Below are 17,763 nucleotides of genomic sequence, written 5' to 3'. Positions count from 1 at the left end.
TTTCTTTCTCTAAGAGGCACACACACACACAAACACACACAAACTATACATAAAAATGTTTATTACTGTTTATCATCACCACAATTTGAAAAAGTACAAGTACATGAATATACAGAATAGAAATTTTACACATAGTGGAATTAGATAAATGGGAAAACAATTCTACACACTACAAATAAAAGGCTAGGACAGACAAGTTATTTAGATTCAGAAAAACTCATTTATTACATAAGTGCCCAATTTAAAGGTGCCAAGTGAAAAATATATACAAAGGAACTAAGGAGCAAACGTATCAGCTATATGCTTTCATCAGTGCTCTGAAAAGAAGCACCACACAATAGCTACAAAAAAATTAGTAGCAGCTGCATTCATACTTTCCATCCTGGTGCAAGTGCTTTAAGTAGCCAATGAGAACAGAGACTATAGCAATGTTCCCCACAATCAGGTCAGAACAACAAGGAGGAACACATTCAAAATTCTACAAAAAAAAAAAAATATATATATATATATATATACTGTATATACAAAAACCAAACCTATGTAGGCATGAGAAAAGCCCTCACATATCACAGGAAACAAGTGACATTTAGATCCTCATTTATGCCATTGGGCCTTAATGACTTTAAACACTTAGTGCAGTAAAATAAATACATTCTAAAGCAAACAGCAGGGACAGTTGAAAAGTCTCTGCTATGAAGTGAAATTAAATGAAATGACATGACCACATTTCAGTAGCTTTTCTCTGCATCTATTAACAGAACCTTCCATATCTCTTATCGTTACATTAGCATTAGCTATCACAGACGTAATACCTCACTTTCCATGAGAATCATTCTATAATAAAAAAGACTGCTATATATAGAATATTGGATTGTTATGTTAAGACAAATCAACTGAATTACAACATCCCAAACTGTACATGAGGTACTGGTCTCCATCATTTTATACTTTAACATATTCATTTTGAAACTAAATGGTTTCCTACTTTTACATCAATATTGTTGGTCATATTTACCAAGTTTCACAAATTGGTAAGATCTGCTCAGTCCCATGTATCCTCATATATGCTGCAGTCACACTTGTCTATTTAATGCTAATTTTATCATCTGATGCATAAACTGGGCAGGTTTAAACAGTCCCAGATCAGACTTTGCTTGCATTGTAATCCAATGAGCCAGACCTCCAGTCCAGTGTAACAAAGGCAATAGTAACACTTTAGACAACCAGCGGAGACACCTGGAGACACTGAGAGAAAACAAGGTACAGACAGTGCATGGACAGTATAACACATATAATGTACACTTGGGCCACGACAGCCCAAGCTGTTGCAAGTCATCTAAGTCCTTCTGCCCCTTTCTGAACCGGCTGTGGTTAAGGCTTGGCGATAGCAGCCTGAATACACTCGCTGGTTTTGTTGAAAGCCTGGAGAGGGTCGTATTCTGCGAAGACGTGGCACACATTCTCATTGCCAGCCTCGGCACCTTTCGCCACAAAGCCGAACATCCTGTAGAGATGATGAAAGATTAGATCTCGATTAGAGTTCATTTGCACAAAATAAGATGTACATGAAATACCCATTCACTAAACGGAAGAAAAAAAGATATGAATGTGCAGGCAAGATTGAAACCTAGTAGGGCTATATTGTAGGTACTCACATTAACAATAAAGACTTGCAATAAAGACAGTAGTGAGTAAATAATGACTCATAAAATGTCAATATATGGGGTAGGATGGTGCTGATGAGGTAAAGGTGATCATTCTGACAGTGTAATCTGATAAAAACAGTAAAAAAAAATTTACCTTGCTCCGAAATTGGAACCTTTCAGCCACCTGTGAGAGTAAAAGAGACAAAGGTTGAGATTTAAAAGGTGAGATTTGTTGGAAAAGACAATTGCTCTGACAAAGTGATTGCTGGCATGAATGTAAAATTCACTATGGAATATTAATGAAGTTATTAGCTATCATGAGCCCTTTACTTGCAGAGTAGTAACATGTAAGCGGATGTAACCATTTGACCAGTAAACATCAGGTAACAATATTCTTTTCCAAAATGGATATGTGGCATTTTGTATTGAAGCCCTTCGATTCTGTAACATGTTGCTATATGTGCCATAGGACTCAAGGCTACTCACAGTCGTTTGTCTGGATCTTCACCACTGTAGCTTATCAGATGAGCAGGGTAATGCCGTCTGAAGAAGAGCCTGGGAAGAAGGGTTAGGATTGTTAGAAGTGATCAAACTTACTAAAATGTTGCAATTACTGAAATGAAAATATTACGATGCCATTTTTCCCCCTTATGATACTGTAATTCTAAATAAAATCTCAGCAGCAGGTTAAGAGAATGTGACTTTTCTTACTTTCTGTTAATATCCGTCAGTGTTACACCCTTCGTGGACACCTTCAGGTTGACTATGGTGGGTGTGATGGCACTGGGGTTCTTGTTAAAGGTACAGGACACTGCCTTCTGCACAGCACAAGGTCCTGTCAGCATCTCGGTGGGGACAGCATTCAGGTAGACGAAATTGCAAGCTATGGAAAAGACATACAGTATATTAAAATAGTTATATAGTATTGTGGGAAATGGTGAGTGAATGCACTAATTGTCACTAAGTAGAGCCCTTTCCAAGTCTGCACTATTAGTCGACTAACCCAAATTACATGTGGGGATTTGTACTATTTGGTCACACGGTGCAACTATCATGCATACTATAGTAGTTGGTCATGAGAGAACGTTTTGTCAACATACATGTCACTCCCATACATATATTCAGAATATACTGTGGCTCAAAATATAAAACAAATTGACAAAAATATGTATTTGTATATGTTGATGACATTCATTCGAAATATATTTTGAGTGCCCAAAATATATTTTGAATTTAAGTTATCTACGTGTAAAAACTTTACTTAAAACTAAAAAACTATTAAAACTATTTGTGGGCAAAATTTTGTATATGTCTTTAAATATATGGAATTTATTCATTATTTATTGTATTATTGATTGATTGATTGGTTGGTTGATTGATTGATTGATTGATTGAGTGATTAATTGATTGCAGTATGTCCATGGTCTGGCACTCGAGGGATGAGGTTTTGGACCTAATTTACTTGTCCAAAGAATGGAGGGACCAGACAATTTACAACACCATATTTGAAAGAAAAAAACTAACCTGCCAGTATCTGAAATATATTACTCCTTTATTTTTTGTTTTATGTTTTTGTTTTGTTTTTTAGGTTAGAGGTTTTCATTTCCCGTTATCGACCCTGGTTTGATCGAGGAAACCCCTGCTGTGAGGGTTTTCGTGGTTAGATGACCTGACCCATAAAGCTAGGTTGGGTGAAAACAACAGTGGGGAGACTGAAACCTAGGGCCAAAACAGTCAACCCGTATCCATTAGCTTAGTTACCCTATGACCCTATGGAACCGTCTAAACGACCCCTGGTGACCCCAGTTTGGGAACCACTTGGCTAACACAGCTCCCTGCTAGCTAGCTATCTACCGCTAGCTAGCAGAGGCAGGTTGTTCACGATTGGGAGGCTCTTTGGGCCAACCAACCTCTTGAAATACATTGCTGTAGACCAGTAATGTTTATGACTGCAGAAGATGAGGTAAGAGTATGATGTGTTTTGTGTAGTTTAGTTTTAAGTCTACTGTAACTGTATCTCACCAGTTCTACTCTTGTCCTCTGAAGATGTCTTCTCGTTTGCTTTCTCTTCTCCTGTTCCCAGATCTGTGTGGGCAAATACGCAGGTTAGGTTTTGATTCTCTCTCTCTCTCTTTCTTTCACACACACACACACACACACACACACACACACACACACACACACACACACACAGACTCTCTCTCTCTCTCTGACACTCTCTCTCTCTCTCTCTCTCTCTCTCTCTCTCTCTCTCTCTCTCTCACACACACACACACACACAGAGACACTCTCTCTCTCTCTCTCTCTCTCTCTCTCTCTCTCTCTCTCTCTCTCACAGACACTCTCTCTCTCTCTCTCTCTCTCTCTCTGTTTCTCGCACACACACAATGCCTTCAAATAAAGACCTACCAAGGGACTGGAGCAGTAATTTGCAGGGTAAAGCGTAAGCAGTAATGGTGTGTTGGAATACCAGGGCAGAGAGACTACCTGTGAAAATGACAAAATCATAGGTTGAGGTTAAGCATATTTATCTTATATAAACTTATATTGTCTAATGCTGGACCACACCACAATGGCGCAGAAATGAATGTCAGCTGAACCATGATACCACCACAAGTATGTTTACAGCCTCGCTTAGGGACGTATTTCACTCTCACTCTATACTCACTTTACTTTACTTTCTGTACATGCTGTCACACATATCAGTTTTGAATCAGGGCAGACCAGGCATTTACTTTTTTTATCCACCATCCTAAACACACCCACCAATTTCAGTATTTTACTAGCCAACAAAATGTTTAAGAATAGAAACGGACCTGTAAGTGATGGTAGGTTACCTGCCAGAGAGTACACAATACCAGCACTGCCAAATTCACCTTACCTTGACTTATGGCTGATGTCAGTTGACTAGCCTGCTTGAAACACCACATATATTCTTGTATATGATTGAAGTACAGAGTTTCCTGTTGTTGTTTTTTGTAGATGTTGGGTGTGGGAGGTAATTTTGCTTTAAAAAAAAAAAACCCAGGTTCACTCCTGGGCCCATTCTAGGATCAGTTCCCATAGGTGTTGCAGTTTAAAAATGTCTATTATTTGGATATTTATATCATGATATATGAACTATTGTGCTGTAATTGAAATTGGGGGTGGGCTTTTAGGCTAGATGTTTTGAATTTTCAGTGTATTTACATTTTTCTAGCAGTGGGGGAATTTTCCAGCTCAGGGCCACCACAGCTAAATGAATGCAAGGAAACACTGGACTAGTTTGATGGAATTATTTCCATTTATGTCAAACATGGATTTCTGTGGAGGCAGATCAGTTGGTTTGTGTACTCATATGTCTCATTCTCACATGTTCAAACAGGCCCTGATAAGAAAGTGGAGAACCAGGATAAAGCCACAAGAGTAATGGCTATCTGAGTGTGAGAGCACACCCTATGAGCTCATACCTTCAAGAGGCCCTCAAAAAGAAACAGCCCAGCCCATCACTGCCCACCACATCCCAGGAGGCGAGACATGGCTGACTCAAGTCTGGCTTGGCAGACATCAGCAAGACCAGGATGTGTGCTCATATTGAGTTGTAAGTGAGTTTGCCAGAGTCTGAATGATGTGCGATTAAGTAGTTGTTGAAACCTTTTACTTACCAAAGTATGGTTCTTGAGAAGAGCCTTTGATGCGGACGCCCTTGGGTGACGATTCAATAAGAAAGTGCCGGATTGCCTCTGAACTGCTCTCTCCTGTTGTGAAAAAAGTGAAAATGTCAGGAAAGAGGCAGTTTGTTTGCAATCAGTGAAACAAATGTACATGTGTGATGTAGCAGACACATTGTTTGCTTCAATCAGTGAAACTAATGTACATGTGTGATGTAGCAGACACATTGTTTGCTTCAATCAGTGAAACTAATGTACATGTGTGATGTAGCAGACACATTACTATTAGCTTTGTTTGTTGATCGTTAGCTCTGCTCACGCAAAACTGACCTCATGGTTCATAGTGCCTACAGTAGCAAACTGTAGCAGCAAAAGTATTCAGAGCCTGCACACTGAGGAAGGCCTTAGTGCCAAAACATCTGCGCTGTGCATGTCTCACAAATTGTGCATTCTTATAGTTTATAATTAAAAAACAACAAATAAAACTGCAAATGAAGCAAGCCTCAAGATTGTTTCGTGAGTGAGATCCATTTTTCTGTTTTGATTGCTTGCAGTGACATAAACAGTTGGTTTTCTTTTGTGTTTATATAGTGCGCACTGTGGGTGGAAAAAATGACAGTACTGTCTCTTGTCTCACCACAGATAACTAGATGTCCACAGACATGCCCATTCAAGTCAGCAGAGTTGGGTGAGTGATTCCCTAGTCCTATCAGGTCCAGATGAAGACAGCAGCGCTATGCTACGCTGTGTTCAGGTTGTTTGTCTGTTATGGTGGTAGTTGTGGTAGCCGGTATTCAGGAACACCCCCTAGCCACATGTGTATCTATGCTGACCTAAATATGCTGTGGCTGGTTCTAATCATGCATGTGTGGCTGTTTATAATCATGCTTCCAAAAGAGTCCTAAGGTAGAAAACCATCTTATACTGACTAGTATAGGATTACCTGGATGGCTTGTAGGAGAGAAGATGGTGGGCACCTGGTCCACCTTCATAGCCAGTCCGAAGCTGCCTCGGTAGGATGTGCTGTCTCTCACCACAAAGGTTCCTGGCTCCTTGTCCTTCAGCAGGGCATCGGCTAGAATGAATTGCACATCACAGAAACTGCTCAGAGACAGTTGCATAAGTGCGTATATTACTGTGTTTAGACCTATTCTGCTGCACAACCCTGCCCCTGTAAAAACAAAAAAATACCCATAGTGGAAATATAATAGTGGCCCAATTTAAGCACTTCACACTAGTTTCTACTAAGCTATTTTTTTTATCTTAAATGAATTATTTGGCATTTTGAGATCCTTACCCTCCGCTCTGTTGATATGCGGGCGGAACCAGAACTTAGAAGTGTCCATGACAAACTTCATTGAGGGCTGACTGCCATGGAATTGGGCTTGGAAACCTAAACAACAATGAAAATATGACAGGGGGGTCAAATATGCAAACAGCAGTCAAATGGTGTGCCCCGCTCCCAGCAACAGAGACAAGTCGGTTGTCAGTATGATAGAACATCAAGACTCACTGTTAGGAGAAGATGGCCTGGAGTTGGACACCTGGATGGTCTGTGTGAAGGCCATGTCTGGTGTTTGCGGCCGGTGGCTAAAGTCTGGGTCTGGTGCCCCATTGACGAGCAGCACAGGGATATCTGTCAAGGACCCAGCCAGTGAGGCAGGACTGCTATGTGTGCCTCTGTTGTTGAGCTCCTGGAAATGATCAATCGGTGAAGGCTTTGTTGGTGAGATTTTGTCCGGGCTCTGCCTGGTATCAAAGGTCCTCGTTCGGGACCCATCGCTGAAGGGGCTAGGGGTGCGAATGAGCAGGGACTCTGGAGACTCGGCATCTTCACTGGCCAAGGACAGGCAGCTATGCAAGGGAGAAGAGCATAGGTTGTAGCTCCAGTTGGTCGTTGGTGTCTATAAACCATCAGGAAATACCTCTAAATTCTGTATTAAAACATGTTGTTGTCCTATGCCCTTGGACAATTTAGTTTGCATTAGTAAAGTTTGTCCCAGCCTCTAATTTGTAACATTACATAGAGCTCCATGGAAAATGAAATAAAACAATGGAAAAACTGAGAGCAGAAAGTGGTTTTCTGGGGATGTGGGTACATTTTCTGGTTTAGGGCTGTAACTACTGCCATAAAACGTTCTTTTCCATGTAAAATCTCAAACATCTCAGTCCACAAAGTCTCCCATTCATTGTCAGAAGAGCAGCTATTTGATTGATATGCCATCACATATTCTTGGTTCACTGTGTTGGAAAGAGTTGCAGGTGTTCATAAATATTGATTGAAATGCCCATATGGTAGCAGAAAAAGCTCATGTGAACTCTTAAATTCAATGCTGATTCCCTTTAATTGGCCCTCTTAACTTGTTGGAGATTTATGAGATTTTGCAGCACGAATAAGACATATCGTTAAGGCTTCTTTGACGACAAGCATTGCTTTAATTGACTGTGAGTTGTACCTGCCAAGGATGTAGCTGGTGTCTGAGCCCGGAGACGTGGAGAGGAGCGAGGTGGCACTGTTTCTGTTGGAGTGTGACATGCGCAGGGGCCCTTGGGGGCAGGTTATGTCATTCCTTGGAGAGGGAATTCGCCGATGAACACTGCCACATGGCAATGGGGGCCGGGAGGATGAAGGAGAGCCTGAGAAGACTAGTGAGCCTTGGGGGCTGCAGCTACGACCACTCTGTGCAGGGATGGGAATACTGGGTGACAGGGATGGAGCCATGGAGGGCGAGAAGCAAGGAGAACATCCTCTAGGGACCAGCACGCAGTTTGAGACCTCTTCATCTGAGGAGGAGTCGTCATCTGAGGAGGAAGAGACAAATATTAATAAAAACACTGAAACAGGATATTGCCGGAATGCCATGCAGTCATTTAAGAGGATGTGAAACTCCCCAACTCCCCTAAAAATAACATGAATGTTCTTTAATCGTGGCGTGTGTTCAGTATGTACAGTAGATTGGCTTTTCATTAGCCATATTCAGAACCAAAATCACAGAGACACACGTGTTCTCTTACGTGTATACACACCTACAGAATCCTAATTCCCTTTCCTCTATGGCTTGGTTCTGTGTTAGCAAGATGGGCTTGGCCTCAGTCTGTAAACACACCAGAGTTATAACTCACCTGATAAAGACATTCACATTTCTTCATGTCATGCTGGTACTTGCTTGCTCAGAGTCCCAACCCGGGCCATCCCTTCTTACCCAAATGCCTTGAATACTGCATTTCTGCTGTTGCGATAATACAAAATCACCTAGAGGAGTTCCAACTTGTTCTTGTTCACTGCTGTCTGTAGGATCTGTCTGCCTCTTTGTATTGACGGGCACCAGTGTATGAGTTTATGTCCTCAGGCAAAGAGTGCAGCCTGTGGTCAGTGCATGAGCCAGAGGGGTGGCTAAGCCATTTGCCACTCAAGTTACATAATAATGACTAATGCTTGGGCAGAAATGGGAAAATCTGTCTATGAGTGTAGTTACTGTAAAGACTGTGTTACAGCAAAAAACATTTGGCAAGATTACACATTAACATAGCCTACACATTTTGTCTTTTAGTGTTATAATAATGAAACCTCTATTTATTTGCATGACACATAATAATGAGTAGTGATGCAATTTTACTTTGATTTGTCTGATTTCTCAGTACTGTTCCACAAAATTAACATGGCATTCATTTACACAGACTTAACAAGCCAACTTACATTTTTCCAACATGTATAAGCTACATGAAATCCATTGATATATTGTGGTGACTCTTGTGTACATTAACGGATCAGAGCAGCACTGAGTGACTGTCACCTTGATGGACTCATGGTGAACGTCTCTGTCTCTGTCTTAGCCTGAGATGTACAGGGTGTGGTACTTAGTCTGGAAAATAATCCCAGAGCAGCCAAAGTGGTGCAATCACCCCGTGGTGTAGAATTAAACCAATGTGAAATAATGAGTGAATTTCCAAAGCCCCAGGCTGTGAGTCCAATTAACTTTATATGGGTAATTCTGGTTTTATTGTGTTCTCTGTCACACCTGTGGAAGTTTACCGCCCTCTTTATGAGAGGAAACCTGCTCAAGGGGCTGGCCTCCTGTGTTTAATCTATTGACCTTTTAGATGGGAGCATCATTCAAAAGATTTCCAGATTTTGGTTATTAAGTAATTAGGGGTTTTAACTTTGTTGTCTGATATGCTGGCCATAGGTAGCAATTAAATGTTAGCAACATGCCATTTGGTGAAACGTTTATGCAGCGCCTCATAGTACCATGTCTGCATTTAGCTTCTAGCATAGGTGGCCCCGTGGGAAATGATCCTTTAACTCTGGTAGTGTTTACGCATTGTGCTACACCATTCACGTATTTAACTGTGTGTTTCCTGCCATACTGCACCTGTAGGAGGGCTGTTGCACGAGGGGCTTTTGTTGATCGGGATGATTTCAAATGTCGGATCCAGTTCCAGGATGAGCTGGTTGAGGTTATCCAAAGAGATGTCGAGGTCAGAGTCGCTGTGGTTTCCACTGGGCTCTGTGACACTGGGACGTTGATTCACTGTGTTCTGAGCAGAGTCCACACGGATACTTTGACCCACTCTCAGAACGTGATTGGGCATCCTGTGGGACATGTCTCCAGCTCTAGGCATCATGTTAGGAGAACTCTCAGTCTTCTGGGGCAAACAAAGACATACAATACAATGGTGAGATAGTCTGCAGAGAGATCAGTTACACTGGCTTCAGTGGAATAACAAACTTGCTTTTGTTCCCTTTGCAAAACAGTGCGAACATTAACCTTTTCCCAGATACTCATATATACATGAGTGAACATGAATACCTAGTTTGTATTTCATTGTATTTTGCACCATTCATAAACATGATCATTCAATTCTCTTTACTGTTATTGATTGACTAAAGCAACAAGTTGGTAATATTTACAACAGCAGCTGTGACATTTTGATAGGAACTGTTAGTAGATTTTATAGACTGAGCTTTTTCAGTGGAATCATACACAGTGTTATCTAAAGTGAAATGGGTTCATATAAAACATGAGGAAGGAAAAGCCAGCACTCATAATGTCCTTTATCTTTTTAATTCACTGGGCAGCTACAGAGCACCAACGACGGACGCGTTTCAGCACTAAGCCATCATCAGCGTACTGAAACAGTGCTGAAACGCGTCCGTCGTTGGTGCTCTGTAGCTGCCCAGTGAATTAAAAAGATAAAGGACATTATGAGTGCTGGCTTTTCCTTCCTCATCTATTAACTTTTGGCCGTGCACCTAAGGAAGATTTTTTGATTGAGTTGTGCTCGCACCTGGCGGAGTTTGTTCATATAAAACATTTCATCTAAACTCGAGGCATGCTGACATTCATTGGACTGAAGCTAGAAATTACTTGAACGTTATTGCTGTTATGGTCAATAAAGTCATCTTAATAGCCGGTCATTTAAAATACATGCGATACTGTGTTTATGAAACACTGATCCAGCGCCATGTCATAGTGTCTTTAAGACTATTAATGCAATTACTTATTAGTACTATACTCTCTTTGCCTTATCAATGGACTACTGTACCCCAAGGTGTCTCATGGATTTCTCTTCCATGCAAAAAAAAAGCTTACAGAATAATGACACAGACTGAGCAAATGGCTTGCTTTCTTGCTGATATCAGCGGTGATAGAGGAAGGGTGTGTAATGTTTGGGATGATCATGATACATACTCTGTCCCTAACGGCACTTCCCAAGGTGTGTCTCTCAGTGAGTCACCCTACTGCTGATGGTTACCATGACAGCACTAGTGTTGTCCGACAACAGGCCTTGATATTTTTGTGTAACTTTTGCATGAGCAAGTAGTCTACAGAAAAAATTCCGCTGATTGCATATAAAACTTGGGTTACTAAGATGAAATGATCTTCTCCCTTTAAGAACTATCTCAAGTTTCAACATAGTCAAGATTAGTATAGTGTGGCAGGAATATGGTAGGCATATGAGCTATAATGTCACTTTTGAGTAATTCAGATTTTCAGAAATAAACAGACATAGATTTGGAGCCACACAGTTTGCTTTAATGCAATCTTTTTGACCTTGCTAACATCTACAGCCATAATAATCAAATCTTTGGACAAATTTTGATATATTTAAGAAAACATAGTTTTATGATTGAAAGACTTACTTTATAGTAATAATGGAAAGTGAGCAATCAGATAAAAATAAAAATAGGTACTTATAGCTGCAGACCCTTGTAAACCCATGTTCAAACTTCTGTTTGAATCTAACAGTGTTACTCATCAGCACAAATATACTTTTATAGCATGCCTTATATATTTTACTATCTGTCAAGGGTTATGGTAGGTCATCTTACCTTATTTTCTTTTGGTCTCGATCCAGTTGTGTCAGCGGTGTCTAAGTCCCAGAGTGTTCACTGTTTAAATAGTTTGACAGTTCATGTGTTGAATGCTTTTATTAATGAGTCCCAACCCTTTCCCCTGTGAGCCAATCAGCAGCTAGGCTCACAAATGCCTGTAGCTCCGGTAGTCTGAGTTACTGTGAGTCAGATGATCTCATTTTACAGTGTAAAGTTTGTGGCTGGAGGGTGTATTATTTCAGTAAGAATAATTTGGAGTAGCTTGGAAGAATGACTGAAGACTATGATTAAAATAGAAACTGAAAATTGATCATTTGTTGAATCCTGATTGGATTGGGCTGAGTGCATGGGCATGCATTACAATCAAATTTGCCATAATTGCACACATATTGTACTGGATGTATATTTGTTATGGTGATTCACTTAAACCCAACATTGTTCATTCTTTCGTTAAATTATTTGAAGGTCCACCAACTAAATTACCATCTAAACTGGTTGAAATGCATACAATGGAGTTGTCCCTGAAAATCAGATATGTACATGGATCTATAATATGACTAAAGTTGTCTCGCTGAATCAGTTTTCAAAAGGATAGGGGTCCTTTAAGCGTATCAAAATGTAATTCTAGTTAAGGCTGACGGGCTTATTCTTGTCCCACTGGGATGTGTATGTGTGTTTTGATTTGATTTGGAGTGTGGCCCAGTCTCGTTATCAGAATACCGGAAACATAGTCAGACTCAATGAAGAACCAAAGGAGAACTTGTACAAAGAAGGACTAGATCCCACTTTTAAATTCTGCTGTGCGACTTCTATTTTCATGGTAGATATTTGAAGGCCACTGATTTTGGAACGACCTGTATTAGGAGCTTAGGCTGGCTGAATCTGTATCATCTTATAAATCACTTACTAAAACTACTTTCATAGTCTTGCTGTTGATGTAATGATCTTTTATAAAAAATAAAAAAATGTATCTCCCTCTCATGGTTAACTTATATATCTTGCCTTGCTTTTATGTTTCTATCTTTAATTGATTTTGTTATTGATTTTGTTTTGTTTTTTACTCTTTTATAAAGTGCTTTGTAACTGTGTGTTGAAAAGTGCTATATAAGTAAAGGTTATCATCATTATTATCATTATTATTATTATTATTATTATTATTATTATTATTATTATTATTATTATTACTGACCGAGCAGGAAACTAAATTACATTTATCACAATTACATCCCATTGAGTCCAAAACTGTCCAAAATGGATTTCAACACACCTGAAAACAGTGGTTGCTTAGCTGCAAAAAGTGACGACAGAGTATGACAGAGTAGCCAAAATAAGCCAAAGCCAAAATAAGTATGGGGAATTGAACTGAAGACTTTTGTACAGCAGTCCATAGAGGACATACATAAACCTTTTTTTCTCTTTTGTTATGTTAAGATAAACACTTAATCATCTCATTACCATGACAAAACAAAAGTTATTTTCTGGTCATAATGAGATGATGTTGTGTGACTGTGAATTCATTCTAGATTGTTGCAAGAAGCCAAAAAAGGACGAGGGGATCAGTTTTTATTTTGACCATGCTTTATCACAGGCAGAAATTGCATTTTGTTTTTCAATAATAGACAATTACCATAGCAGTGTCTGTCACCTTCGAAAGAAAGTGTCTAATCTGGCCTTTTTAGGAACTATGGCAGTCCATAGAGGACATACATAAAACGACTTTTGTTTTGTCATGATAACAAGATAATTAACACGTTATGATGAGAAAACAACTTGTTTTGTCGTAATAACTAGATAATTAAGTCGTTATCTTGGCATAACAAAAGATAAAAAAATGTTTTAAGTATGTCCTCTATGGACTGCTGTACTTTTGGCCTCCTCTCAGCCTGTTTTCTGCCACCCTAGTGTTGTAAGTTTGATCTGTCTTTCAAGTCCTGACTTGATGTTTTTAATCCACATTAATGTTGTTAATGCTTGGGGCGCCCCGGTGGATCACTGAGTAGAGCGCATACCATAAGGCTCAGTCCTCCTCTCTCCCATGCCTTCCTGTCTCTCTCTCTCTCTCACTAACTCTGTCGAATAAAGCATAAAAATGCCAAAAATAAATCTAAAAAAAAATGTTCATGTGGTGTTTTAATATTTTTGATGTCTGAATACAGTGTTAGTAAATTCAGATTTTTGCTACAGAGTATATTCAATCTCGTTTAATTGTTCTTACAATGTTACAAATATAATGTACAATACAGAAAAGATCAAATAACAATAGGATAGAACAGAGGTTTTTCTATTGGTTAGATGAACATGACGGTGGTGCACAGTAAATATTTGAGCAGCAGGACTATAGATATTTTGGTAAGTTTTAAAGTGATGTTGAACTTTGGTAGTACCTTGGGTTGTGTAGCTTGTTGGCCATGATATAACCCCAAAATCTGTGATTCTCTGTTATCTGTTGTTCCGGTGCTCTGGTGGAGACAATTGGAGAATTTAGTTTTTTTCTCTCTGAAAATCACACTTCTAGCAAATAAACATAAAGAAAGCAGATTCTGACAATATATAAATCAAACTTGTCATTCTGCTGAATTGTTTTTAAGTGAAGCGCTTTCTTCATGTTTATTAAACCTTTCAGTTTGAATGAATGTAACACTGAAATCCGGTCGGATGTTCGCATTCGTTTATGTGCTATAAGATTTTGGTTATATCATAGCCAGGAAGCTACACAACCCAAAGTACTGCCAAAGTTCAACATCACTTTAAGTGACATACCATGCATGCAAAGAAGAGATAACAGAAAACAGTAACTTGTACTTTGCAAAAGACTTCTCAAGGTAGCTTTTAGTAATTCCAGGTTTGTAACATCATAAATAGCAATATAGCCAATGCATTACTTAGAATAGTAATTAGAAATAAGCCTAACTAAAGCCTAATGTGATAGTCTTATTTAGCTGGAATAATCAACACTTAAAAAACCACAACTAATTGTCATCAGGTTGGAATAGATGCTTAACTTGTGCTGTCTACATGTGAGAATATTTTTAATAAGGGTGTTTCTGCTGATAACTCACTGTTTCTTTGTTAACATTCATCAATCCGCTTTGTGGTCAACAGTTTGATAGGTTTGAACAGTCGATAGGTTCGACAGTCGATAGGTTATTGTCCATGGTGAAACATATGGTACAGAAGCTTTATTGGTAGTTTTAGGGCGAGAACGTGGTGGTGGTCTCGGTGTCTGTGGCCGCTGAGCTCCTCCTCCTGCCACAGGTGTACCTGAAGAACCTCTCCTGGCTCATGCAGCCCAAGTCCTTCAGTAGCTTCAGCAGGTCGTGGCGAAACTTCACACCAATAAAGGCGTAGACAAAGGGGTTCAGGCAGCACCTCAGGAAGGCCAGACACTGAGTGACATCAGTGGCGTAGAGGAGGCTGTTGTCATAGTTGCAGTCTGTGTTGCCCCCATTGGCTGTGTCAAGCGTGGTCAAAAACAGGGCGATGTTGTAAGGTACCTGGCAGAGCAGGAACACGGCTACCACAGCGAAGATGACCTTGATGGCCTTATTCCGTTCAAAGCTGCGGGCCTGGCACAGGGTCTGAACAATGACGCTGTAGCAGAAGCCCATGACCAGGAGTGGCATGGCAAAACCCAAGACAATCTGGCTTGTCTGGATGCTGACACGGAGCTGGTCCGTTTTGCCGGTGTAAGGAGAGCAGGTTTTGTTATTGATGGTGGTGTATGTCATCTCCGGTAGAGAGAAAATCAGCGCCATCGCCCAGATAATAGCTGACGACACCTTGCTGAAAAACACTGCCTGGGAGCGGTGGCGGTGAGCAGAGACGGCCTTGGCGATGGCGAAATACCTGTCCACACTGATGCAAGAGAGGAGGAGCATGCTGCTGTAGAAGCTGACCTTGTAAATGGTGTGCATGGCCTTGCACGCAGCCAGGCCCAGCGCCCATTCTGTCATGGAATTAGCTGCCCAGAAGGGGAGCGACAGAGCAAAGAGCAGGTCTGCAAACGACAGGTTGAGCAGGTACACATCGGTCATGGTCTTCAGACGCTTGAAGTAGAAGAAGGTGAGGATTACCAGTATGTTCCCCAGCAGCCCCAGGAAGCAGATGATGGAGTAGAAAGTAGGCATGAACCAGAGGCGGAAGTTGCGGTTGGATTCTTTCATACACACCGTGACGTATACACCATAATCCGGACTGGGCCCGGTGAACTCGCTATAGTCGTAGTCCACTGTGGTGGTCATATTCTCTTCTTCTTGAGATGAGCAGGTCTGGAATCAAAGACAGTGAGACTAAAATATCAAAGTGAAGAAAGTAAAAGCCTATGCAAATAAGCAGGTTAAGTTAACTGTTGCTACACTGCCCCCCTGACATAATTAGGTTTTTTTTCATACACCTTTACCACTTCCTTGGAGGAAATTGTGCTTGTGACTGGTAGGCTGTGGTTAGTAACCAGCCTGCTGTTTTCAAGTCTAGGGGATACACTGGCCAGACATATAGTATAAACACATGATGTTACTTGTGGGTTTACTTGAGAGAAATCTACTGCACTTTGGTAAAAAAGAATACATTGTGGGGTTTTTTTCTTACCTTACAATTCAGCATCCATATCAGTAGAGCTGTTAGAAGGATTGGGAAATCTGAAAATCAGATTGAATTAAGAATTAGAAGACTAAACACTATGATAATATGTGGTTGACAATTCCCTGAATGAGGAGTACATTGTGAATGATAAACAGTAATGCATTTGTAGAGAATAATACTTACTGTGCATTGCTACTGTTTTTAATAAGTGGCAATTTATGGCAAAGTTGGGTTGGGAATTAGAAATGCTGTGCACATTGTGGCTATGCGGTTTTAAGTTAGCACATAGAAAAAATGCCTCGTTCCCTATTTTTAACAAAGGTCATGTCTACCCATGACAAGCATTGTTGACACAGTGATGTCGTTATTAGACACAGTTATCTAGTCATTAACTCTGTTCCAGCTGATAAAATCCCTACTTGTATGTCCTTGTAGGAAACCGATGTCAAAAGTTATTGTTTGGCAAAGAAGATGACACAGTAATCTAATTTAGCATGTAATTGGTTTCAAAGATAATAACAAGCTAGATTAGTACTGAGCAGTGGCAGTGTTGGGTAGATTACGCCGAAAAAGTAATGTTGGCTGATTATTGATTACCTTGCCATGAAAAGTAATCAGTTACTGAGTTGGCCTGATGTGTTTTGCCTCTGTATGCTGAGCATTTATATTTTGGAAAAGTGTGGTAATGTCTGTTTACTACCCATAGTTGACTGTAACAAAGCACCACTAACAAAACTAATAGGCGTAATATCACACACAAACCTTCAACATACAATAAAATACTTAAAAAATCAGTGATTAGGTAGGCTAAGACAATATTTTTTATATGAGTCTCCCTTTTTTCATAATTGTAATAATAAATTTCATCTGATTATTCATATTAATAGATTACACACTTAAAAACCCAGGCTATTTAGACTTACTTTTTTGGAATCAGATTACATAATCCAAGGATTACAGCCATGGTTACTAGCTGGGAGTGATTACAACAGTATGTCAAGTGTTTTATCTACTACATTTAAAATGCCAGCATTTTGATGGCTGCTTTTGTTTTTTTACACTACACGTGAATTCACCAGACCATTAACACTACCCCCTTGTCGTGGAAAATTTGTTAAATCGTGGTATGGCACTCACCGTTGACAGAGTTCATGCTGACTGTTAGGCTGTCGAGTATGCTGCAGATGAAGCCACTGAACACAGATAAGGCAAGTGTCACTATTTGATGTTGGTATTTCCCCCTTGTAGCTGTCATGAAAAAAAAGCACAACCAATGTTCTTTCTGTTTCTCCTCAACCCTCAAGTATCATGTGAGAAGTAACCACATGCTCCAACTAAAATATGACATGTGCTTTGTGATTGAAAGCAGTAAATTAAACAATTCTTGGTACTCCAATGTATATTAAAATATGTAAAATTGATCACAATTGTTGAAATAAAGGAAACAAAACTAAACCATTGCCTTAGCACCTGAACAAAAGTACTCTAAGAATAACATGGCGCTGTTAGTTACTGACCACAGTGGTAAAAATTAACCACTTACTTGACA

At 39.9% G+C, this 17,763-nt stretch overlaps 2 protein-coding genes across 4 annotated transcripts; both read right to left on the bottom strand.

Moving 5' to 3' along the window:
* Positions 1–482: 482 nt before the first annotated feature.
* Positions 483–11,686, bottom strand: LOC139661740 (tensin-4-like). 2 transcript variants are annotated; one of them, XM_071540308.1, is made up of 13 exons: positions 11,631–11,686; positions 9,670–9,943; positions 7,753–8,098; positions 6,810–7,150; positions 6,594–6,689; positions 6,240–6,371; positions 5,291–5,383; positions 4,056–4,133; positions 3,669–3,731; positions 2,358–2,529; positions 2,133–2,201; positions 1,801–1,830; positions 483–1,504 (listed from the first exon to the last, which is right to left on the bottom strand). In XM_071540308.1, the coding sequence occupies exons 2-13, from the start codon at positions 9,920–9,922 to the stop codon at positions 1,372–1,374; spliced, it is 1,806 nt and encodes a 601-aa protein (XP_071396409.1). In that variant the 5' UTR covers positions 9,923–9,943; positions 11,631–11,686; the 3' UTR covers positions 483–1,371. The 2 variants fall into 2 exon arrangements, with proteins under 2 accessions (XP_071396409.1, XP_071396418.1); XM_071540317.1 differs by having other exon boundaries at positions 9,670–9,940; positions 11,631–11,683.
* A 1,562-nt stretch (positions 11,687–13,248) lies between these two features.
* Positions 13,249–17,439, bottom strand: ccr7 (chemokine (C-C motif) receptor 7). 2 transcript variants are annotated; one of them, XM_071540436.1, is made up of 4 exons: positions 17,352–17,439; positions 16,221–16,270; positions 15,803–15,901; positions 13,249–15,679 (listed from the first exon to the last, which is right to left on the bottom strand). In XM_071540436.1, the coding sequence occupies exons 1-4, from the start codon at positions 17,365–17,367 to the stop codon at positions 14,825–14,827; spliced, it is 1,020 nt and encodes a 339-aa protein (XP_071396537.1). In that variant the 5' UTR covers positions 17,368–17,439; the 3' UTR covers positions 13,249–14,824. The 2 variants fall into 2 exon arrangements, with proteins under 2 accessions (XP_071396537.1, XP_071396529.1); XM_071540428.1 differs by having other exon boundaries at positions 13,250–15,901.
* Positions 17,440–17,763: the final 324 nt, after the last annotated feature.

The sequence above is a fragment of the Centroberyx affinis genome, unplaced genomic scaffold, assembly GCF_046629955.1.
Source record: "Centroberyx affinis isolate AG114_WGS23_722 - 3 ecotype Tasmania unplaced genomic scaffold, CSIRO-AGI_Caff_v1 ptg000210l_1, whole genome shotgun sequence".
Classification (NCBI taxonomy): Eukaryota; Metazoa; Chordata; class Actinopteri; order Beryciformes; family Berycidae; genus Centroberyx; species Centroberyx affinis.
The sequence above is the reverse complement of the archived record's forward strand: the minus strand, read 5'-3'. Positions and strand labels throughout refer to the sequence as shown.